The sequence below is a fragment of the Equus asinus genome, chromosome 2 (assembly GCF_041296235.1).
Source record: "Equus asinus isolate D_3611 breed Donkey chromosome 2, EquAss-T2T_v2, whole genome shotgun sequence".
Lineage (NCBI taxonomy): Eukaryota > Metazoa > Chordata > Mammalia > Perissodactyla > Equidae > Equus > Equus asinus.
Window position 1 is genome coordinate 151,965,647 of NC_091791.1, and position 24,753 is coordinate 151,990,399.

A 24,753-nucleotide genomic window follows, 5' to 3' on the forward strand; every position below is an offset into this window, starting at 1 on the left:
AGAGAGGCCGGTAGGGCTAACGCTGGGGTACAGGGCAGGTGGGGGGCAGCCGCCTGGTCCGGAGCTGAAGGTGCCTGCATTCTGCAGGTGCAGGGATTGTGATCTCGCGCCGCCCCGGCTCCCGAGAGGGCGGGAACCGCGGCGTTGCAGAGTGTGGGACTTGGCCCCCTGAAGCACAGTCCAAACGTATTCCACGCAGCAGATGATCCAGCCGAGCGCCTACACCTGGCCAGCGGGAGGGAAAACAGTGTCTATAGGAACCGCAGGGAGGATAATAGCCCCTCGTCTGGGACGCCAGGGGGCTGGTCCTGCTTGGCTCGATCCGACTGCATTCCCGTGATTGCTTCCCCAACCTGTCCATCATCCCAGTACACTGTTTCGATTGGTTCTACCGTCTGCCACTCGGTTCCGCCGCGCTGACCCCCATTGGACCCCCTCCGGCCGAGGCCCCGCCCCACGAGCTGGGCACGGGCAGTGGGGCGCGGAGGAGATAGAGCGGGGCGTTTGCTCTGGGCTGGAGGAAGGCGGTGGTGGAGGAGGGAGGAGGAGGAGGAGGAGGAGAAGGAGGAGGAGCGGGGCCAGCAGGAGGCAGAGGCGGCGACCGGGCTGGGGTGATGGTGCAGGTGCCTGGGGCCGGCGCGGAGCTGCCGGGCTGAGGGGCGCCTGGTCCGGGGTCCGCAGCGCCGCCGCGTCTCTCCCGGGGGCGGGCGGGCGGGAAGATGCTGAGCAGGTTGATGAGCGGCAGCAGCAGGAGCCTGGAGCGCGAGTACAGCTGCACCGTGCGGCTGCTGGACGACAGCGAGTACACCTGCACCATCCAGGTCAGTACCGCGCCGCCCCGCCCGCGGGACCCCCTGGTTCCCCGAGTCTGGCCAACTTGGCCCGCGGCCGCCGCTCGGGGGTCGCCCCAGACGCCAGCGCTTTGTCCGCGCGTGGCTGCACCGGACGGCCCCAGTGCGGAGAGCCTCCTTCCGAGCCCCTGTCCGGGGCCGCGCACTGGGCGCTCGGCGCCTCTGCGGGGAGAGTCCCTGCGTCCCGGATCCCCAACTCGTCCCCTGCCCTCTCCTGGGGTGAAGGCGCTCCATCCTGGCTCCTTGAACCCCCGCGGGTGGGGAGCGCTTTCCGCGGGCGTCCGGAGGGAGGCGGGCAGGGCGGGAGGCTTCTGCCCCGGCCGCCCCGTCGCGGGGCGCAGGCTTTGGCTCCGCGGCTGGGCAAGGACGGCTGGCTGGCTCTTCTTATCTCTCTTTGGTTGGAAGGATAATGGTGTATGTCATAATTTTCCCCCCAGCATTTGTGAGTCAGAGCTCTCAGAAGGTAGAACTGAACGCGCAGCCCATGCAGAGTGGCCTATGAAGGGAGCCCAGCCCTCTGGGCTTTAAAGATTTAGGCCCCCCTCCCACCTTTCGCTCCCCACATCTTATTGTGTTGGCCAGTTCAGGGGGGCGTGAGGTAAGGCTTTAGCAACAAGTCCCAGCCATTTGAGGGTTCGCGGTGGCACGAAAGAATCGGTGACTTAGAAAAAACGCCAACAGTACGATAATGCTGCACAGCATTTCTTCAGAACCTGGTATTTTTGAAGGGATTTTTACAACCTCTTATGTTCCTTCACTGCTGCTGTGTGGCGCGTCAGGAGTAGTAGTCTTTCCCAGGAATGCAGTCACAGACCTCTCTCCTTTATAAAGTCAGAGGTGGAAAACATTGACAATGCTCCGGTGTTTAGTTCGGCAGCCGGAGGATCCTGCGCGCACTGCCGGAAACTGCCCTTTATGGAGAAGCGAATTGAGTTGGACCCGGAGGGGTCTCACCTGATCCCTTGCTTTTGCAACAGAAAACAAGAGAGGGCTTCTCACCTCAGATGTGGCAGACAAAAACTGTCGGCCGCGGGTCCTACCCTCTTTGTCTCCCTGCCCCCCACCTCCCATTAATTTTTTTTGCTGACAATGCTCAATAGCGGAAAATAGCGGTGTGTGAGAAAGACGCTGGTAGTGTATGAGAGCAGCTGCTCTCTGCTGACTCCGTGCTCAGTTCAGCCTTCTCTCTCCTTTCTCCCACCCCCCCCCCCCAAAACCAGCCTTGGGCATAAGTGCTGACTGCTGCCAAAGATCCATGAGGGTAGAGAAAGAAAACAAAATCTCTTTTTAAGGCCACTTAAATACAGATTAAGCAGTCATAAAGATGCTAGCCATCAAGTGAAAGGATTTTTGTAGTTGACTGTGATAGAGAGATGTAGTTGAATATAATAGAGAGAGAATATGATAAAGAGATGTTATTTCCTTACTGAATGAGTGGCATGCTACTTTTTGTTTCTACTGTATCTTGGTGTGTCCTGAGCAGTTTTTTGTTTTTTGGTGGGGGAGGAGAAAACATTGGTTGAGATGACATCCTTACTATTTGAATACATTGGCTAGAGCTTTTAAAGTCTTTATCCTTTTGTTTTAAAATTTAAAGCATTTACACAATAGCACATCAAGGGCAGTGTGAGATTTAGACTTCATGAGTCCTAAAAATACTTTCAGAGTATATGGTGAAATAAAATTTCTGGGGCAGGTCATTAACTTTTACTTGTAAAGAGTACAAGTGAAATACAATTCACATCACCACTGAACTAGTGATAACCTTGTTGTTTTAAGGTATCACAATAAGGCAACTAGTTATTTCCCAGTTAGTGGAAACCTTTGAGGTTGGTTGGTTGGTGTTATAGTTGTGGGTAGTTTTTGTTACTATTGAGAAAATAACATTTTCAAGTTAAGCAGGACTTACTGGATTTATGCTTGCTACATCCTACAATGGTTGTGTTTGTTTTCTTGCTGGTCTTATTTTACATTATTACAATTGAATGTTATAAAAATTTAGACCGCTTTAAAAAAAATTAAGGTTGGTGTAACATGACCATACTGTAGTAAGTGTCCACTGTCTAGCTGTGTTAACGATTGTGCACTGTGATTCTTGCATGAAATCTAAAAAACACAGGCATTCTAAAGTATATGTAAATTTGTCATTCTTTGGCACCACTATTGTGAATTGCTTTTGTTTTTACCCATGTGAGGAAAAACGTAAGAAAAGACAGTATCTTATGTGAAATTAATATTTTGTGTGCATAGCTTTTTTGAGCATTTAGAGATTGAGCTTTTCTTGTATATTTTCCCTTTAGATGTTTGTGTGTGTGCATGTGCACGTGCTCGCACTTATTTGTGAAACACTGGGCACAAGGTCTTTTAAATCAGAATGGAAAGGAACTGTGAGCTGCTTATTAGGTTAAAGCAATATTCCCAACATTTTAGAAATTTCAGTACCACGTATTTTAAAATTTTTTTGGTGATAATTTGAACTCCTTTTCCTTAAAGTATTGTTTGCCATATTTTTCTTCAAATAAGGTATCTATTTTAGAAAGACTTCAGTGCTTCTAGATATAATCAGAGACCAGTTGGGTGTTACAGAATCAGAAATATATCTATCACCAGGTTAGAGTCATAATAGCCACATTTGGTAAATTTCTGTTGTAGTATATTCTGTCCAAGTCTTGGTCTAGACTTTCATATTCCAGCAGTTATACTGATCTGGCATTTAGGATGTGATTATTAAGGTAATGAAAATGCCTTGTATTCTCTCAGTGAAAGTTGCCACACTTACCAGACCATTCTTTTATTCCTTCTGATATGCAAATATATTTGTAGACCATGAGATATGAAAGTATACATGGGAGGGTTGTAGTATAATTGTTCCCCTGTGAAGAACATTGTTAACAGCTCCCTGCCAGTTTTGAAGGTCATTGCCTCATAAATGCAGACCTGGTGCATATTTTTCACACTTCTGGTTCATTTATGCATACCTATATTTGTTTACTACATTTGCTACCTTACTTTGTTGTTTTATTTGGGAGAAGATAGGAAAAATGAAAAGGCTACCTAATATCTTTGAACTCAGTATATCAAATGGAGTCATTTAAATGCTTAGGCATGTAATATCCTAAGGAATAGATTTTTAACTATCTTTTGGGTTATAATAGTTTGTAAAATATTGAGAATATGTATTACAGAAAGGCCAGTAGAAATATGTATTGAAAAATACATATTTTCAAGTCAGAAATATTAATCACTTTTTTCTAATTACTGAAAAGTAAAGCTACGCCAGAAATGAATTTTATTTTTACTGGGAACACATTAAAATAACAACGGATTAAGCAGCTAGGTTAAATTAGTTTTTTGCAGTTAAATAAGATACTACCATAAATAAAATGTGTGTGTATGGATGCAGTTCTGTAATAGAACCAAGATTTGGATTTGATTGTGGCTCAGCCACTTCAAACTGTGGCACCTGGGGTAACGGAGGGACTACTGGGAGAGAGAAGATGTATGGAGCCCTCTTCTCACCAGGCGCTCTACCTGTGTTCATCACCTCATCTACCTCCCAGCAGCATTATGAGTTGATTATATAACCATGTATCATCTGAAGAAAATGGGATTATGGATTGGTGGGAGAGCCGATGTTTGTTGAATGGCTAACTGTGTGCTAGGCTTTCTGCTAGGTGCTTTGCTGTACTGTATATCAGCCGTTTGAGAGCTAGGTGGTATTATCTTCATTTTGCAGATGAAAGACGGGCCCAGATGAAGGAACTTGCTCAAAGCTAGTAGGTGGATCTCCTATATTTAAACCCTGGTCCTTTTGTCCCTAAATCCCATCTTTGTTCTCTCTACCCATTCTGACTTCCTAAGTCACTTTACCTGTCTGTACCTTAATTTCCTCATCTATAAAATGGGAATAGTAATACTTATTTCACAGTAAGGAGAAAATTATTTGGAAATATTATTACAGATAATAAGGAGCATTTAAACAGACGAATATACTGTCTTTACATTGTACCGTATTCTGTTCAAATCAAAAATAGAATTGAGAAATGTTTTACTTTTTTTTTTTTTTGGGAAACAAATCAACTTAAGCCGTTAAGTCCCCTCAGAATGATTTCTGATTAATCTTAATGAAACGGTAAAATCCAAGGCAGGCATAAGTGGATTCTTTATTAGAACTCTTCTTTAAAATTCAAGGTTTGCTTTCCTTCTGTCCCCCCAAGTCTTTGGCTTTAGAGGAGCATTTGATGCCTGGACCATGATTTGTCGTTTCTAAGAACTTCTGCTTTATATTTGGTAAGTGGAATCCCTGGTTTCATTAATGTAAAAGGACGTTGCTAGAGAATTAGGATAATTTTATTCACAGAGAAAAACCACAAAGCTGTTGTTTTTATGAATATTGGGTTTTTAAAACTTTATTTTAAAAAGTAATTATGCTGTCTCAGGATCTCTGTTATAATAGCAAGTCAGACTCTAATTCTTGAAACTAAGTTCCAAAATTAGCCTTCCAGAATCCTAAAAGCACTTGTATTCTGTTTCTTAATTTGTATATTAAAACATTTTATTATATAAAACTAATGCAAATCAATCTTGTTACTACAGAAGGTAAATTCTAGATGTGTATTTAAACTCTCATTCTTTTTCTTTTTGAGGAAGTCCTGTTTAAGGAAGTCATGCCATCTAAGAAACCTAGAAGCATTCACCACAGCAGATTTTACTTAAGGGTATTTGTATGAATTTGCGTTCTATCAAATGCTTGGAATGAATATGCTAGATGAGGCACGTCAATATAGTGGATAATAAAAGAGCTCGTGGTTTTTGAGTCTTCTGTTACATTGCCCAGATATGTTCATCATGTCTGTGCTATCATTAATATCACAGCTGAAAAAAAGATGTTTGCCAAAATAAAATCACACAACCTGAAGACAAAAATTAGTTATTTTTGTTATACATTTATAATGGTTTATGTGCAGGTATTAAATGTGTAACTCAAAATTAGAAGCAAAGCGTTAGTTTTAGAAGCAATTTACCAATGATGTAATGATTACTATATTAAAGTATTTTGGATTATTTGAAGAACTTTATTTTCTGGTGGAAATACTTTAGAATTTATAAAGGAGAGAATAAAAGAAAGCTATAAATCTTAACCTTCAGAATTATAGCACCTAGTTCAATGCCTTACATGGTAATAGTTCAGAAATATTCTGATTTGTTTGTGCTACATGATTGCTGCGTTAACTTCAACACTTTAAAATTTGCTTTGCCTGAAAACGAGAAACATTTTCTAAGAATTGTACAACTCTTTTTATAGTTTCAACCCATCCTATTCCCAACCATTTTGCTCTGCAACCCCTCTCCCTGGTGAGCAGTATGAAAATGTGGTATTTTGTGGAGCTTCTGAGGTCTCTGACAACTTTCCTCAGTCATCCTTTGTTGAATTAGTGGCGCTCCAGTCTATAGCTCCTGTGATTTTTCAGTTGGTCTCTTGGGATTTCAAGGCTTTTGGGTCTCCTTCTCTCCCCCCATCTCTGCAGGTTTAAAAGGCTTAGATCAAATGAATACTGTGTAGTGCAGTGCTTCATGGAGTGTTAGAGGTCTGGCAGAATTAGGATATTGAGCATAGGGGGTCACCACAGCTGCAGAAATCTCCTTCACTCCTTTCCCCTAAGTCAGTACCACATAAAACGTCCTCCTCACAGCCTCGTTCTCTAACCTCTTACCCCAACAGGAGGTGAACCATGCTTCACAACCTGTTTCTAATTATGTCTGTTTTAAGTTGAATTCATCTTCTCTATGATAGCCTTATCTGTAACATTCTGACTCTGCAGACGGTTTCATGGAGCAGCCTCCTGTGGGTCACTCTTCCTCAGCTGTGCCTAGGCAGACCTTGTACAACAGATATGACTATCGTGGGGCAATGGCAGCAACCTCACAGCTTCTGTATCCCACCTACATATATAGTGCTCAGGGAGGAGGATGCTGCTCTCCTGAAGGCAAAGTGGCAGTTGTTGCCCCTCTGGTTCCTGGCCTTGACCCTTGGGGCTAAGGCCAACCACCTCAGTGGTTTTCTCACACAGCTGAGAAATTTGAAGAGTATGAAAGCATCTCCGTTCCTATGTTGCAGGGTGAATGATGTTTCCCCTAAGGGAGCAAAACACCTTGTTGTATGTCCATCCTAGCCATTGAAACAGGTCTTCCATTGCTTTAAGACTCTAGACCCTAGTGGCCAGTACAAATTTTTGAACTTTTACAAACATTTTAAATATAGGTAGAGACAAAGATAGATTGACTAGGGAGAGCAGTTTCTCTGGGAGGCTGACCCCTAGATTTATCTTGTGGATCTCTTGCTTCCCAAAGCCACCATGTGATCCTCGTTATTGTTTTCAATATTTTGAATAAGATAGGCACCTGTAGTGGTCTTTAACCAGTTGTAATTGCTGTATTATTTCTAAGGATGGTGTTTACTTTTGTGGTCTTTCCAACTTAATTGTATCATCTCTTAGATGTGGAAGGCAGGAAACATTTTAAAGACTCTTAGGTGCAAATTCACCAGGCTTTTGCTTGCTACCGTCAGACTAAATACCAACTTGTGTGAATCAAGTCCTCTAAGGAGATCCTTCCGTGCCATGCTCATACAGGCAAAATAATTGGGCTGCATGCTTGGCAACCATTGAGTTTGTGTACAATAGCTCCATTCACTTGTCTACAGAAAACACCCCTTTGACAGTGATTATAGCTTTCATTCCCCCTCCTCTACTTCTGACTCTCTGCATTACCATGACCTCATCTGTTGGTCCGTATTTAGAGGCCCTCTGGACCGCTCCAGAAATGCTTTAGGACACATTCTTGTATATTAAGGATCATTTCAAAGCCTCAGACAACCAGTGCCACCAATGGAAACCATTCAAGATCAGGACCAAACCTAGTTATTCTTGTGCCTTATTCGAGCCATCTTACTGTGTCACAAATCAGGGACTTTTTTCCTTTTGTAGATATTGTGAACCTTGTTAAAAGCAAGGCAAATAGAATGGGGAATGGGTTAAAGCAGTGGTCCTCAAAGTGTGGTTCTTGGATGAGCAGCATCTGTTTCACCTGCATGCTTGTTAAAAATGCAAATTATTGGCCCCACTGCAGACCCAGTGAATTAGAAACTCAGGGGATGGAGCTCAGCAGTCTGTTTTAACAAGTCTTCCAGGGGAGTCTTAGGCTTGCAGAGGTTTGAGAATCACTACTACTGGGTTACACAGATATCTGAAATTCATGAGTCTATTGATTGACTGGATATAAAAGGTGATAGGGAAGGAGAAGCCAAGAGTCAGTCTCACGTTTCTAACTTTTGATTTACTTCTCAATGGCCTTAAATGATTCTCTACCTTGTAAGGTAAAAGTCAGGTTATTTGCAGATATGCATATCTATCTTTAAGTGGGCAGGATTCTAAAGATTCTACAGTGGGTCATAAATGCAATTTGATGCTCTTGTATTTATTGGTTAGTTTTATTTTTGTCTTCCCTGACCTAAAAACAGTATGATTATTTATTTTGTATGTTGTTCAAAGAAATCTTCACAACGTAAAGCCCTGGGGAAATAGGAAGAGTAAAGGCCCCTGTTGTAGGAGGGATTGCAAATGTGTGAATAGGGAACTATAAAACAACATAGAATTGAGGGCCAGGACAAGGGGATATCCTGTGGCAGTGTGAATGTGGGGGACTCGAAATTAATGAATATTTCTCAAAGGAGGTGAGATTTGAACTAGGTCATGGAAGATTGCCAAAAGCAGAAAAATGGCTGTGGGGATGGGTAAAGGGCATTGCAGGCTGAGGTAACAGCAGGCTACTTCTAGGAAGAAAAGCTAAAAATGTAAAGCCAAATATACTTAGTCTTTCCTTTACTATGTTTAGTTGACTTACTCTGGTACAGTTGGGTCAAACAACAGAAGTCTACTGTGAGCAAATTTCAGTCATTCTTCATGTGCTCAGAAGATTCAGTCTAAACTAAAACATAGAAAGCTGGTGTTGAATTAAGTCTCACTCCAAAATTGTATTACATAAATTAAGATTCTTCACAAAGCAATGGCATCATATAAAGAAAAGGTAGATTCAGATATCAATCTTAATTCTGTGGCTGTGGCAACTACATGTGAATTTTATTTCCAAGAGACCTCATCTTTGGCATCAATTTAGTAATCTGACAAAAAGAGGGTATGGAATTCCAATATTTACCTGATGTTTGAAAATCTTTTGGCTGATACAGTGCAGCCTATGTTGTGCATTAACAGTCAAGAAATGTGACTTGTGGAGCCCTAAAAGGCACATTTCAGCATCTCTGCTCCTAAACCTAAGTGGCCACTAGAACCAGCTTTTCTAGAGGGTGGAGGAGAGCTTCCTGGATTCCCCAGCGAAGCCCTGCCTGCCAGCTCCAAAGTTCCCAGTCCTAAGCAGGGTGCACTTTAGCACTAACACAATGCCAGGCTGGAGCTTCCGGGATGGGAACCTCCAAGAAAGTACCGTTTGGCATTTGGGCACTCAGTGTTCGGCAGAATGCCAATGCTAATATGTTATTTTGCTCTGGAAAAGGAGAAAAAGAAGAGATAGTCTAAAGACTGATGAATAGGGGTATGACTGACAATACGGGCACTCCACTTAGTTGGAGAGATTAAGGAGGCTTGCTGTGAAGTGGTATTATGGGAGCCAGATTAGCAAAGGCCCACAGACCCAAGACCTGAAAGGAATAGTGGTACATCAAAACAGCATGCCCCAGGGCACACTCAAATGCCTGGCCGTGTTCATTGAACTTGTAGTAGGAAAAAGCCAAAATCATTAGGAACCATCCTAGTCTGATACTCCATCCAGGCACTCCATAGTCAGACAGCCTTTGCCTCCAGACAGCTAACAGAGCCTTATTTCTCTATAGCCTGATTTAACTCAAGGGCCTCTGGTCTGGGGCCCAGCCTAATTTTAATTTAAGGACGCTTAAGTGGAAAGAGGCTTCAGGAGTCCCAAAAGATTCCAAGTACTCTAGGCAGGAGGTGCCACTAAGATTCTTGTTTTGTCAGACGTGAGCCAAGTGGGTAAGAACACTGATCACAACACAAGGAAGCAGAATTAATCAGTTCACTGAAGGATCTCAAGTACTTCTACTTGGAGAAAGCATCCAGCCTGCCCTCTTTCAGATCTTCACCCCTAGAAAAATCCAAAAGCCCCCAGAGTTATTATGGAACCCGAGGTTTGTAGGTTAGAAGGAGTCCGTGGACCGGCAGTGATGCCCGGCATGCTATGAGGTGTGTTGAGCCTGCAGTTTCCCAGTACACACTCATCTGTACAACAGAAGATTCCATCAGCTCTTTGGGAGGCCACCCAGAAGAAATTTGACTGTTGAGAGAGAAAAATCTGATCAAAAAGTCAGATAGTCCCCAAATTACAATGCTACTTCTTCAATCTATGCCCAGCTTCAGATTCTAGTACATGTGAAACAGGTTTTAAAAAAAAGTGAATAGGAGTTTGGTGTAGCTGCAGGACCTGATAAGATACTGAACCAACTGTTGCAACGTCAGATTTTATAAGCAGCAGAGCTGATCTGAAAAGTCAACAATATCTTTATTTTAAATATACCTTGGATAATTTAGATAAACTTGTTTAAACAAATATCCATAGTACAGAAAGCACATCTAAGAATTTTTTTTTTTGAGGAAGATTAGCCCTGAGCTAACATCTGCTGCCAATCCTCCTGTTTTTGCTGAGGAAGACTGGCCCTGAGCTAATATCGGTGCTCATCTTCCTCTACTTTCTATGTGGAACGCCTACCATAGCATGGCTTGCCAAGCGGTGCCATGTCTGCATCTGGGATCTGAACCGGTGAACCCTGGGCTGCCGAAGCGGAACGTGTGCACCTAACCACTGTGCCACTGGGCCAGCCCCCCCATATTCTGATTTTTGATATTGGGTACACTAGACAGTCTGATTATTTTTAAGAGACAGATATAATGATACTATATTGTCTTTCTGCAAATTAGATCTTTTAGTGTGTCATTATAAAATATCATGGACTATTCCTTCTAATAATATATCTTGCATAAGATAGCTTTAGTTTCTGGTTGAAAGAAACTAACAAAAGAAGTGGAAAAACTTTCCTTACTCTTCATTTCCTGAATGCCATAATTTTATTTTCTACCATCTTTCTTGACATGATAGTTCTTCTGTCCATCTCTTCTTTGTTGTATGCTAATTTATACTTTGAGCCACTCATTTAATACAATCTCTTATGCTTTTTTTTTTTTTGGTGAGGAAGATTGGCCCTGAGCGAACATCTGTGCCAATCTTCCTCTATTTTGTACTTGGTATGCCACCACAGCATGACTTGATGAGCAGTATGTAGGTCCATGCCTGGGATCCAAACCGGTGAACCCTGGGCCTCCCAAGCGGAGTATGTGAACTTAACCACTCTGCCACCTGGTGGGCCCTCTTACCATTTCTAATTGCCATCACTGCTAAGGTATACCTTTGCTTATGGTTAAATGCTTTGTGTGGTGGCCACACCTTATGTTGTTGGTGGTGGGAGGTGTTAAAAAAGGTGCAATCATAATGTATTAAATATACACTAAAGCATAATGTGATGTGTGGGCTTTAATTTCATTGCTCAACACAAGAGTGTTGTATATCTTAATTAACTGGAGCCTGAGACAATACAAACAAACATCTGTATTGTATAAAGTGACATCTTGGGGCTGGACTATTATATGTCTATAGTTTTCTGTTTTTTGCAATTATTTCTTGATGGATTAATAGAAACGATACTGTGTCTACTGTGACTTTGGGTCTGGTACTTAGAAATTGGGTGGACATGGTGGGTGCATTGCTCATGGCTAGGAGTCTTTACTCTAGATAGCTGTAGTCACTGAAACTGGAGGGAGAGTTAAAATAGTTGACTAAAGGGACAAAGAAAAGCTCAAAATCAGAGAAACATTTGCGATGGAGCGAGATGAGCCTTCAGCAGAAATACCTGGTCAGAATCTGGAGCAGCAGGTTGGGGATAATGAATGAATATTGAAGATCTATTTTTTGTTGTTGTGGTTGTGTGTGATAGTAGAGGCTTAGTGGTTTAAGGGAGCTCTCTGGGCTTGGCCCTCATGCGGGGGTGATATTTAAAATATTCAACAATCAATGAGTCATGTGAGTGCCTCACTGACCAAGACTGCCAGAGTGCTCTGGAGCTGGGTCTAGGGGCCTCTGCTGGGCCAGACACTGTTTATAAAGCTAATTATGGGAGGTGGGGTTGGGGGTGGTCCCAAGGAAGAGAGGAGAAGCCTCTCAGGGCAGCGGCTGTTTGCCGACTCATAGAGAAATACTTCAATATTTTAATGACCAGCAGGGTTCTATTGGAGCATGCCAGACTGAATCGGACTCCTCACTGTCAGGCTTTTTCTGTCAGGTGGGATGAGATGGGAACTTCCAAGAAGCCACAAGAGCTCAGGTGTTTTTGAGGTATGATAGGAATCTCAATGAATTGTCTTCCTTTTTCGACTGTAGCCTGTGATGGCAGAAATCAGAGCTTCTGATGTTGCCTTCCCTGGTTCTCCATTTGTGCTTGCCAGATATGGGGTCCAAATGATCTAGGTTTTACCCTCCTGTGGAGCAGTGGGCCCATTCCTACCTTTCACATGCTTCTAAAATGCAACTCTGATCATTTAAAAATCTTTCAATCTTTTCTCTTTGCCTACTGGATAACGGCCTGTTTAGCAAGGCATAGAAGGCCTTCCATGATTTCTCTGCTGCCTCCCTTTCCAACCTTGTCTCCTGTCGTCCTCCATATGCATTTTCTCATGCTGCGTGAATCATCAGCCTCTTGTCACCTCCTTATTCCAGGGTAGACTCCCTCCCCAGTGTGGCTGGCCTTGGGGACCTTATTATAGCACTTACCACATTGAAATGTAAATATTTACTCATACGTCTGCCTCTCACTAGACTGAACTGTTGGAAGGACAGAGATCATATCTTGGTAAGGTTAGTATCTAAGGTCTCATCTAGGGGCTCAATAAATGTTGGTTGTAGATGTGCATGAATGAAAATGTTAATTCTGATAAAGTAGATTGTTAATAATGCAAGTGTATAGGCCTTGAGCTAAATAGATTTAAAAAAAATGAACACAGCGGGTTTTTCTGGTCTTTAGAGTTATGTTATGGTCACTTTAATAGGTGGTTAGTGATGATGGCTGCACAACTCTAGGAATATACTAAAACTACTGAATTTTACACTTTAAAATAGTAATCTTATGATATCAATTGTATCTCAATTCACATGTCATTTTCCTGGTTTTGGTATGTACTATGGTTATATGAGATGTTACCCTTGGGGGAAGCTGGGTAAAGGATACCTGGGACATCTTTATACTATTTTTACAACTTCTTGTGAGTCCGTAATTATAATAGGTTTTTAAAAGATGATTAGTTTTCCTGAGCATATATATTTATTATTTAGTTAGGATTTATCATTCAGAATGACTATAGAAAGTTTTCTCACTTGATTAGGATCCAGTTACCTTTCAAAATTATGTAGGATTATTTATAAATGGGTAAATTTTGACATGACACTTTAAAATGAAGTCAGTTATCTTCTAATAAAAAGATGAACTAAGGGTTTAGAAATGATACCTTGGTGGTCTTTTTTGCATCCTTGTTTTTTCTGACTCAGTTCCTCTCCTTGTGTTTCTCTGACATAAGTAATTACAATGAAAATGAATGTACTGACAAATTATGCATATCATAACATGGTGCCATTATTGTATTTTGGAGTTATTTGGTGTGATGTCCGTGTTACATATTTTAATTGTAATATGTGTTAATTGATCCATTAAAAAATGTATTCAGTACGTACTGTGTTCTGGGCTCTGTGATAAGCACTTTTTGTGCATTCTTTCATTTAATCCTACCTATTTAATAGAAAACGTTATTGTCCCCAGTTACAGATGACTACAATAAGGCTTAGAGATGTTAAATAGTTTACCTGTCACACAGCTAGCCAGTGGGGGAGGGGCTGGGATTCAAACTCAGTTCTGTATGACCTCAGAGTTGTTCCTACTGTTTTGGGATGAAGCAGGCAGTGTAGTTTAATGGGAGAAACACTGACTTGGGGGAGTCAGGAGACCTGTGTTAATGCCTCTCTGACTGATTAACTTTGAGGCCTTGAGGAGGTAACTTAATGTCTAACGTGAACTTGACCTCTCACCTGCAAAATGAGAAGGTTCAAATAGAAGACCCCTCCAGTCTCTTTTAGCTCAAACATTCTATAGTTTGCAAGAAATTTGTCCATGGCCCAACAGTGTTTTTCTTTGTCTTCCCTCTGTGAAGGATATTCTTTATAAATACAAATATTCTTTTTAAAGATAGAGATGTCAAAGGAAGAGCTTGGTGACTGCTTCAGTCTGTGACTTGGCCCTTAGATTTGCAGAACACAAAATATAGTTTTATCTACATGTTCAACACAGATCAGATTCTGGGGGATTGACTCATGCTAATCAAAACCCTAAGAGCTTTTTTGTAATGCAGAATCTCAGTTTGTTAATTATAGTGGGGTAATGAATACTAGTTTCTGCCGTTGGAGGAGCTGCTTTTAGGATCAGAAACTTCAGAAAACCAAATTAGAAAGTTGTTTTGGAAGGTAAAGGGAATCAAATAATTTTGAGGGATTTTCTTCTAGGTTGTGTAAAAGCCTTATAAACTCTCTCTGTTCCATAGGAGAGTTCTGGTAATTATGTATCTACCAGAATCAGTTTTTTAAATCTTCCTTGAATAGTACTTACTAAATGCTGATAAGGTCTTCCCTTTAGCCCTTCCTCCACTTCATGCAGATTATTGTGCTACATATGTTAATAATACAACTTTAATTTTTCTTTTTTTTTTAAAGGTGTATCCCATTCTAGAGGATACACTCTGTTTACTTTGATTAGACTTGGGTGTTTCTCAAGACTCTACTTTAAATGCAATTTTCCCCCCTGAGTTAGTGAACTTGGCCAGATAACTTTCTTTAATTTTATGTTGACTTTTCCTAGTTTGTCTCTCAGAGGGAGGCCTTCTTTTTAGCTGAGATCTGAAGGAGTTCTAAGGGAGGGGGAGTTCTGCCATGGTCCTCCTGTATATGACTATATTATCACTCTGTCATAGGCAATATTACGTAATCTTGATGACATCCATAGGAGGCATACTCCACATATGTTACAGAACTTAAGAGTGAATTCTGATGTATTTTAAAGGTTTCCACTTTTTTTGCTTTCAGATTTCCAAATACTGTGTTTTGCATCCCCTATAATGTAAACTTGCCTTTTCTTTATTTGCTGCGGAAGAGTTGTCCTGAGCTAACATCCATTGCCAGTTTTCCTCTTTTTTTTTTGCTTGAGGAAGACTAGCCCTAAGCTAACATCTCTGCCAATCTTCCTCTATTTTGTATGTGGGATGCTTCCACAGCATAGCTGATGAGCAGAGTATGTTCACTCTCGGGAACTGAATTCACGAACCTGGGCTGCTGAAGTGGAGTGCATGGAACTTAAACCACTCGGCAGGAGGGCCAACCCCTAAACTTACCTTTTGTAAAGCTCAAATTTATTGGGGTACAATTTACATAGAGTAAAATTCACTCTTTTTTTCTTTTTGGGGAAGATTAGCCCTGAGCTAACATCTGCTGCCAATCCTCCTCTTTTTGCTGAGGAAGACTGGCCCTGAGCTAACATCCATGCTCATCTTCCTCTACTTTATATGTGGGATGCCTACCACAGCATGGCTTGCCAAGCAGTGCCATGTCCGCACCTGCGATCCAAACCTGCGAACCCTGGGCCGCTGAAGCGGAACGTGTGCACTTAACCGCTGCGCCACCGAGCTGGCTCCAAATTCACTCTTTTATATGTGCCCAGTTCTTTGAATTTGGACAAATATATACAAGTTTTGTAACCACTATATATAGAACATCTCTACCACCCCATAAAGTTTGCTTGTGCCCTTTTGTGGTCAGTTTCCTCCCCTTTCCCTGGGTCTTTGGAAGCCACTAATCTTATTTCTGTCCTTATAGTTTTGCCTTTTCCATAGTGTCGTATAAATAGAATCATATAACATGTAATCTTTTGAATCTGGCTTTCACTTAGCATAATGCTTTTTTGAGATATAACTTATATATCATAAAGTTCCTCTGTTTGAGGTATACAACTCCACAGTGCTTCATATATTTATAGAGTTGTGCAATCATCAACATAATCTAATTTTACAACATTTATATCACCCCAAAAAGAAACCTGTACCCATTAGCAGTCACTTCCATTTCCTGTCTCCCTTCCCCCAACTCTCTGTCCTACACAAACACTAATCTACTTTCTGTCTTTGTTGCCTGTTCTGGACATTTCAAATAAATGGGATCATACAATATATGGTCTTTTGTAACTGACTTCTTACACTTAGCATAATGCTTTTGAGGCTCATCCAAGTAGTAATTTGTATTAGTACTTCATTCTTTTTTATTGCTAAATAGTTGCCCCTTGCATGGATATATCACATTTTGTTTATCCACTCATGAGTTGATAGACATTTGCGTTGTTCCACTTTTTGGCTATTATACACAATGCTATGATCATTTCTCTGCAAGTTTTTGTGTGAACATATGTTTTCATTTCTCTTGAATACGCTGTGAACATTTGTATGCAAGTTATTTTGTTGGAATATGTCTTTCTTTCTCTTGGATACATACCTGGGAGTTTAATTGCTGGGTCATATGGTAACTTGATGTTTAATGTTTGAGGAACTGCCGAACAGTTTTCCAGAGTGGCTGCGTGCGGACTTCAGTTTCTCCATGTCCCTGCCAGTCCTCACTCTTGTGAGGATTGTAGTCCTTTTTGATTGTAGCCATTCTATGGGTATGAAGTAGTATCTCATTGTAGTTTTGATTTGCATTTCCCTAATAATTAGTGATGTTGAACATCTTTTCATGTGTTTGTTGGCCATCTGTACATCTTCTCTGGAGAAATGTCTGTCCAGATCTTTTGCCCGTTTTTCAATTGAGTTGTTAAGATATATAAGTTCTTTGTAGATTTTGGATATTAACCCCTTATCAGATACACGGTTTGCAATTATCTTCTCCCAGTTGTTAAGTTGTATTTTTGTTTTGTTGGTGGTTTCCTTTGCGGTGCAGAAGCTTTTTAGTTTGATGTAGTCCCATTTGTTTGTTTTTTCTGTTGTTTCCATCGTGTGGTCAGACATGGTACTTGAAAATATGCTGCTAAGACTGATGTCAAAGAGCATACTGCCTATATTTTCTTGTAGAATTTGTATGGTTTCAGGTCTTACATTCAAGTTTTTAATCCAGCTTGAGTTAATTTTTGAGTATGGTGTAAGAGAATGGTCTACTTTCATTCTTTTGCATGTAACTATCCGGTTTCCCCAGCACCATTTATTAAAGAGACTTTCCTTTCTCCATTGTATGTTCTTGGGTCCCTTGATGAAAATTAGCTGTTGATAGATGTGTGGGTTTCTTTCTGGGCTCTCGATTCTGTTCCATTGATCTGTGTGTCTGTTTCTGAGCCAGTACCATGCTGTTTTGATTCCTATAGCTTTTAGTATATTTTGTAATCAGGGAAGGTGATACTTCCAGCTTTGTTCTTTTTTCTCAGGATTCCTTTGGATATTCAGGGTCTTTTGTTGTTTCATTATATATCCTGGATACAAGTTCTTTATCTGGTAGATGATTTACAGATATTTCCTCTTATTTTGTGGGTTGTCTTTTCATTTTCTTTTTTTCTTTCTTTCTTTTTGTTGGTGCGGAAGATTGGCCCTGAGCTAACATCTGTTGCTCATCTTCCTCTTTTTTTTTTTGTCCTCCCCAAAGCCCAAGTCCATAGTTGTAAATCCTAGTTATAAGTCCTTCTAGTTCCTCTATGTGGGATGCCACCGCAGCATGGCTTGATGAGTACGGTGTGTCAGTCTGTGCCCAGGATCTGAACTGATGAACCCTGGGCTGCTGAAGCAGAGCACATGAACTTAACCACTATGCCAGTGGGCCAGCCCCTAACTTTTCATTTTCTTGATGGTATCTTTTGAAGCACAAATGGTTTTAATTTTAAAGAAGTTCAATTTATCAATCTTTTTTATTGCTTGTGCTTTTGGTGTCATATCTAAGAAATAACTGCCTAACCCAAGGTCAAGATTTACTCCTGAATTTTCTTCTGAGAGTTTTGTAGGGTTAGCTCTTACATTTAGGTCAGTGGTCCACTTTGAGTTAATTTTTGTGTATGATGTGAAGTAGGGGTCCAAATTTATGCTTTTATATGTTAGTATCCAGTTTTCTAGCACCATTGGTTGGGAAGACTATTCTTTCACCATCAAATTGTCTTAGTCCCTTTTACTGAAGATCAGTTGTCCATAAATGTTCGGGTTTATTTCTGGACTCTTAATTCTATTTCGTTGATCTGTTCTATTCCATTCATCTGTCTGTCTTTATGCCAGTACCACACTGTCTGGATTACTTTACCTTTGTGGTAAGTTTTGGTATTGGGACGTATGAGTCCACCAACTTTGTTCTTTTCCATGGTCACTTTGGCAATTCTTAGTCCATTGCATTTCTATATGAACTTTAGGATCAGCTTATCAACTTCTGCAAAAAAGCCAGGTGGAATTTTGATAGGAATTGTATTGAATCTGTAGATCAATTTGGGGAGGGTTGCCATCCCCTTAACAATATTGTCTTCTCATTTCTGAACCTAGGATGTCTTTCCATTTATTTAGTTTTTAAATATTTTTTTAACAATGTTTTGTGGTTTTCAGCATGATGCTTTTGAGATTCATTCATGTTAGTGCATGTGTCAGCAGTTGTTGCTTTTCATTGCTGAGTAATATTCCATTTTATGGATATATCACAGTTTATCCATTAACCAGTTGATGGATATTTATTTCCATTGTTTTGCAATTATGAGTAAAGCTGCAAAGGATATTCACACACAAGTTTTTATATAAACATAGGTTTTCATTTCACTTTGGTAAATACCTAGAAATGGGATTTCTGGTTGTATGTAAGTGTCTGTTTACCTTTATAAGAAACTGCCAAACTGTTTTCCCAAGTGGCTGTACTATTTTGCATTCTCCCTGACAATATGTGAAAGTTCCAGTTGCTTCACATCCTCACCAACACTTGGTATCATTAGTTGCTGTTTTTTAAAAAGCTATTCTGATAGATGTGTAGTGATATTTCATTGAAATTTTAGTTTGCATTTCTCTAATGACTAATGATATGGAATGTAAAATTTGTGAAATCCTAGACTTCAAGTTAGAAGAGACATGAAAGAGTTCATTCCTGGTTTTTGTAGTGTGTTCCTCAGACATGTTTCATGAGCCGTCTGAGGCTGGGGTTGTTGGAGGACTGAGGAGCATGCTGAGTGGGTGGGGATCTGAGCTCCCTGCCCAGAAGGGCTTCACTTTTGTGAGTTTTTTTGTTTTAAATTTCCATATGACATATTATTAGAAAAAAGATATCTCTGCAAAAAAAAAATGTTTGAAAGCTACTGAACTCACTCTTTTTTTTTAATTGGACAGAGCTGAGACCCAGAGAGGTAAATTGATTTACATAAGGTCATATAGTCTGGAGTAGGCTCATACTCCAGTGCTCTTTATTCTGCGTTGTGCTGTTGCTACCAATTTCACCTCACTCTGGTGGGACTCCAGCCCACAATCAGAGGAGCTCTGAGGAGGGCCCCCGGGTGGGCCTTGTACCCACGATCCCTCCCTTCCTTGGAGGGTTCTTTCCTGTTTGGCGTCATGGATTTGAAATGAAACTGAAGCTGAGCATTCAACAACACAAGTTTTGTTCAGTGGCCAAAGAATGGAGAAGTGGGGACTTAAGTTCTCAAATCAACTTCTCATCTCTTGGGGCGATTAAGCAGCTGTTATAAGGGGTTGAGGTAATGAAAGGGAAGAATATTCATAGTTATTTGGGGAACTGGGCGGGGTTTTGGGGGGAACAAGCGTGCCACCTCTTTTCTTTCCTTATTTGATTATATGCTGTCATTATCATGTCGCAGTTGTAGACTGTCATGGCGCCGGTGGGTGTGTTATGTAGCATGGTTATGTATTACAGTGAGCGTATAATAAGCTGTGGGGTCTATGTCAGGTCAAGTCAGGCTGCCATGTTGCCTTCAGCTGGTTTCCACTATACGTCTCAGCCATCTTCCCCTCCTTCTCTTTGTGGTTTCCTGTAAACTGAAGAGAACTGTGGCGTTGGTGGGCTAAGTAATGCTGTCTTGTCATAGGTCTTAAAATTCTAGTATTTATTGGCTCAAGGAAGAATCTTTTTTTTTTTTGAGGAAGATTAGCCCTGAGCTAACTACTGCTAATCCTTCTCTTTTTGCTGAGGAAGACTGGCCCTGAGCTAACATCCATGTCCATCTTCCTCTACTTTATACACGGGACGCCTACCACAGCATGGCTTTTGCCAAGCGATGCCATGTCCGCACCCGGGATCAGAATCGGCGAGCCCCGGGCCACCGAGAAGCGGAACATGCACACTTAACCACTGTGCCACTGGGCTGGCCCCTCAAGGAAGAATTATGTTGGAAAGACTGATCAAGATTTGTTACAATCATAAATATTTTAAAAAGAAATTTCTTTTATACTGAAAAATAGTACATGGAAACTAATCTTTTATGAGTTAGCTGTACTGACTAAGAAAGTGGGGGTTATTTTTTCTTTAGGAAACCAATTTCTAGTACAAAACCTTTTAAAATTATTGTGCTTGGTTTCTAAGTAGTGTAGAAAATGTGGCACAACTGTCAGAGGTTATAAATGACAATACATTATGGAAATAGGTGAGGGAACAAGCAGGGATTTGCCGTGGGGAATCCGACATTATATTTTATCAGTTTTGACAAACACCAACAATGGCTCATTGATGATGAAAGGAATGAAAATTAAATTCATTAGGTACAGTCATAATGGTTAGAATAGGTTATATTTTATAAGAAGGATTCAGTTCTGAAATCCTTCTGTTATTGAGGTTTTTCTAGAAATTACTAGAGTGTGAAAGCAGTTCTATATTGACAATTCTGAGATTGGCTGTAGGACTGATGAGTAAGCAGTGCATGGTTAGATTGAGCAGAATTTTATTAGAATGCCTTTGGTGGATTTGAGTTGAAGTTTTATTTAATAACGATGTAGTGAAAGGAGCATCATATTTGGACTCAGAAAATTTGAAGTCAAGTCTTGGCTCTGCTTTGTACTACCTATGTGACCTTCAATGACTGACTTAGCTTCTGTGACTTTTTCATGTTTTTTTAAAATCATTTAGGAGACATGCTAGCGATATCTGCCCAGCCTACTTCCCAGAGTTGTATGAGGAGAGAAAAAAATGAGAAAATATATACAAAAGCACTCTGTAAATTTTAAAATATTATTCAGCTGTAGTTTTTATTATTCATAATAACCTTTGGAATTGGATATACAGGTTTTTTTTAAAAAATGATTTTTCTTCATGGTTGGCCCTAATTTATTTCCATTCTTTTTAGCTCTGTCTCGTGTCTCTAGTGTTATAAAGAAGTTTTTCTCTGTCCTTAGTCCTCTCCTCCTATTCTTTCACATAAATGACCCTTCCTCGCTTCTGTCCATTAGAAGAGATGGCTGTGTTAGGGGCTGGCCCCGTGGTCAAGTGGTTAAGTTCGCACGTTACACTGCGGTGGCCCAGGGTTTCGCTGCTTTGGATCCTTTGCGTGGACATGGCACCACTCGTCAGGCCACGCTGAGGCGATGTCCCACGTGCCACAACTAGAAGGACCCACAACTAAAATATACAACTATGTACGGGGGGGGGCGACTTGGGGAGAAAAGGCAGAAAGCAAAAAAAAAAAAGAAGAAGATTGGCAACAGTTGTTAGCTCAGGTGCCAATCTTTTTTTAAGAAAAAAAAGATGATTGTGTTAGTATTCTCCTAAGGAAAAGATGAGTTGGTTTTTATTTTGTACAGATATTTAGCTTAACAAGCCTAGCTGAAGTACTAAACCTATAAGCTGCATATAGGTTTTCTTATTTGGCATTGAATTTCCTTTCTTCATGGTTGATCAGTTTCTTGTACTACTTACTGCCTTTTCTCTGGGCTCTCTGCTTCCTTTACATGTGTTTGACATCTAATATGCCTTTACCTTGCTCAAACCCATTTGTTGGTCTGTAACAGAGTCCATGATACCTTATCAAGATATACATTGTGGACATGAATGGCAGAGTCTGTATTTCAACTCTCCTAATACTACTGACAAGAAGAGATTTCCTGATCTAACTCTTCCATCTTCAATGGGATTAAGGGTCTTTGTCAATTTTCAGAAACTGCAGACATAGAAATAACTCTTTCTTCACTGTTGGTGAAATGGAAGTATCTACCCTTTTTGACATCTAAAGCAGATGAGGTTGTCAATTTTATTGTTATTTCCTTTTCTTCCTGATTATGAGAGGGAAAATTTTTAATTTTTTGAGGAAGGTTAGCTCTGAGCTGACTGCTGCCAATCCTCCTCTTTTTGCTGAGGAAGACTGGCCCTGAGCTAACATCCATGCCCATCTTCCTCTACTTTCTATGTGGGATGCCTACCACAGCATGGCGTGCCTAGTGGTGCCATGTCCTCACCTGGGATCCAAACCTGCGAACCCTGGGGGCCTGAAGTGGAATGTGTGCACTTAACCACTGTGCCACCGGCTGGCCCCGAGAGGGAAAATTTTTTACCTGAGGGTTTTTGAAGTTATTTTTAGTGGTCACTGTCTGTCTTATCAACTTCTTTTTATTCAAGTTAATTAAAAAAATAAAGCTGTAGGGGCCAGCCCAGTGGTGCAGTGGTTAAGTTCACACACTCTGCTTTAGCAGCCCAGCATTGGCGGGTTCAGATCCTGGGTGCTACATACCACTCATCAGGTTGTGCTGTGGTGGTGTCCCACGTACAAAATAGAGGAAGACTGGCACAGACGTTGGCTCAGGGCCAATCTTCCTCACAAACAAATAAAAATAAAGTTGTGTATTTTAAGTATTACTGAGATGAATGGGTATTTTGGAGAACAGTCATATCTAGCATAAAATACTGCTTCATTCTTAGGAGATTTATTTATGCTTTTTTTTTAGACTCGCCTTCATCATTTAGAATAATATTTTAAAAATAACAGTGTCTCATTTTTTAAAATTAGAGGCTAGTTTTTAAAAAGTCACTGAATTTCATGTTAAATTAAAGCAAAGGAAATAAAAATACCAGTGTGTTCAAAATTTATTTAGAATTACTGCTGGACTATGTTATACTTCATTTTAGAAAATACACCGTTTGTGTAGTTAAATAAAAAAGATTTATGAGATACTATGTTAAAATCCAGCAGATAGTCATTTAAGGAGTACTGTCTTCAATAACAATGTTCCAGGGTCATTTTGTTCACAGCAATCCTTTATGGAGGAGTGAGAAGACAGAGGCTGGAATAGGATCAATGAGGGTGCCTGTGCCAGTTGAGTTACTCATTGGGAATTCAAAGGTTGGCATAGACTTTATCATTCATATCTAGAGGAAATTCATATCTTGGCCTAGGAAAAACTGATTTCTAAAACTACTACAGGGTCAGCATTCTCAGTGTACATTATTGTATGCTCCATAGTATATTAAAAACAAAAACAAGGGGGCTGGCTGGATGATGTAGTGGTTAAGTTTACACGCTCAGCTTTGGTGGCCTGGGTTTGTGGGTTTGGTTCATGTGCCGACCTACGCACCATTTATGAAGCCATGTTGTGGCAGGCGTCCACATATAAAGTCGAAGAAGATGGGCATGGATGTTAGCTCAGGGCCAGTCTTCCTCAGCAAAAAGAGGAAGATTGGTGGCAGATGTTAGCTCAGAGCTAATCTTCCTCAATCAATCAATCAGTCAATCAATAAACAAACAAAATAATGCTGGGTCTCTAAATACAGCCTTGCAATGAGAACCAAAAGCTTATAGTGTTGAATACTAAGTAGATTAGAGAAATTCATAACCAGTAAAATTGGGCAGTTTCAACAGCTTGGTCAATTATTTGGCAGGAAATAGAATGATTTCTCTAAAATATCACTTGCCGGGGCTGGCTCCGTGGCCGAGTGATTAAGTTTGCCTGCTCCGCTGCGGTGGCCCAGGATTTGGATCCTGGGCGTGGACATGGCACTGCTCGTCAGGCCATGGTGAGGCGGCGTCCCACATCCCACAACTAGAAGGACGTGCAACCAAGATATACAACTGTGTACAGGGGGGGTTTGGGGAGATAAAGCAGAAAAAAAAATTGGCAACAATTGTTAGCCCAGGTGCCAATCTTTGGGGGAAAAAAAAAAATTTAAATATCACTTGCCAGACTTACAGTGGGAATTAGGATATGGCTCTTATAGTTTTCAGCAATATATACATCAAATCATAGTCTAAAATTGCCACTCTTTTGTGACAACTTAGTGTATTTTGTATTCAGATGTTTTACACAAAAAATATACACTAACATACTTTAAGAAGAGCAGGTTCTTCTGCTTAGTGCTGTAGGGTATCTTTGTGGGCCTTTAAAAGTGCCTGCTTGTAGGCATGTATCTTGTCACCAAGCTATGAGTACTGCAGATTTTAATAGTCGTGCATGTGTTGTTTTAAACATAGCAATGTGCACAGGCTATATCAATTAAAGCATTATCAGCTAGAGTAATATAGATATGTCTTGAGTCACAGAATAGATGACTTTCTAAAAAAATTTGATTATAAGTAGAAGTATTTTCAGATGAACTATTTACAAAAATCTATAGCAAATTCTGTTCTTCAGTGACAAATCATATATAAATTAAAGTCATACATAACTCAACCTGCTGTTTTGGAATAGCAGACAAAAGCCAGTGGTTTATCTAAGGGCAAAAACTCCATCAGAAGTGACTGGCAGAGGTC

At 40.7% G+C, this 24,753-nt stretch overlaps 1 protein-coding gene across 5 annotated transcripts in view; it reads left to right on the forward strand.

The window, feature by feature from the left end:
* Window positions 1–560: 560 nt before the first annotated feature.
* Window positions 561–24,753, forward strand: part of FRMD5 (FERM domain containing 5) — a 300,073-nt gene continuing 275,880 nt past the window's right edge. For all 5 annotated transcript variants that reach the window (XM_014847088.3, XM_070502427.1, XM_044765006.2 and 2 more), the window contains exon 1: window positions 561–821. In XM_014847088.3, coding sequence (XP_014702574.2) covers window positions 720–821 — 102 coding nt within the window. In that variant the 5' untranslated portion in view covers window positions 561–719. The remainder of the gene's footprint in view (window positions 822–24,753) is intronic.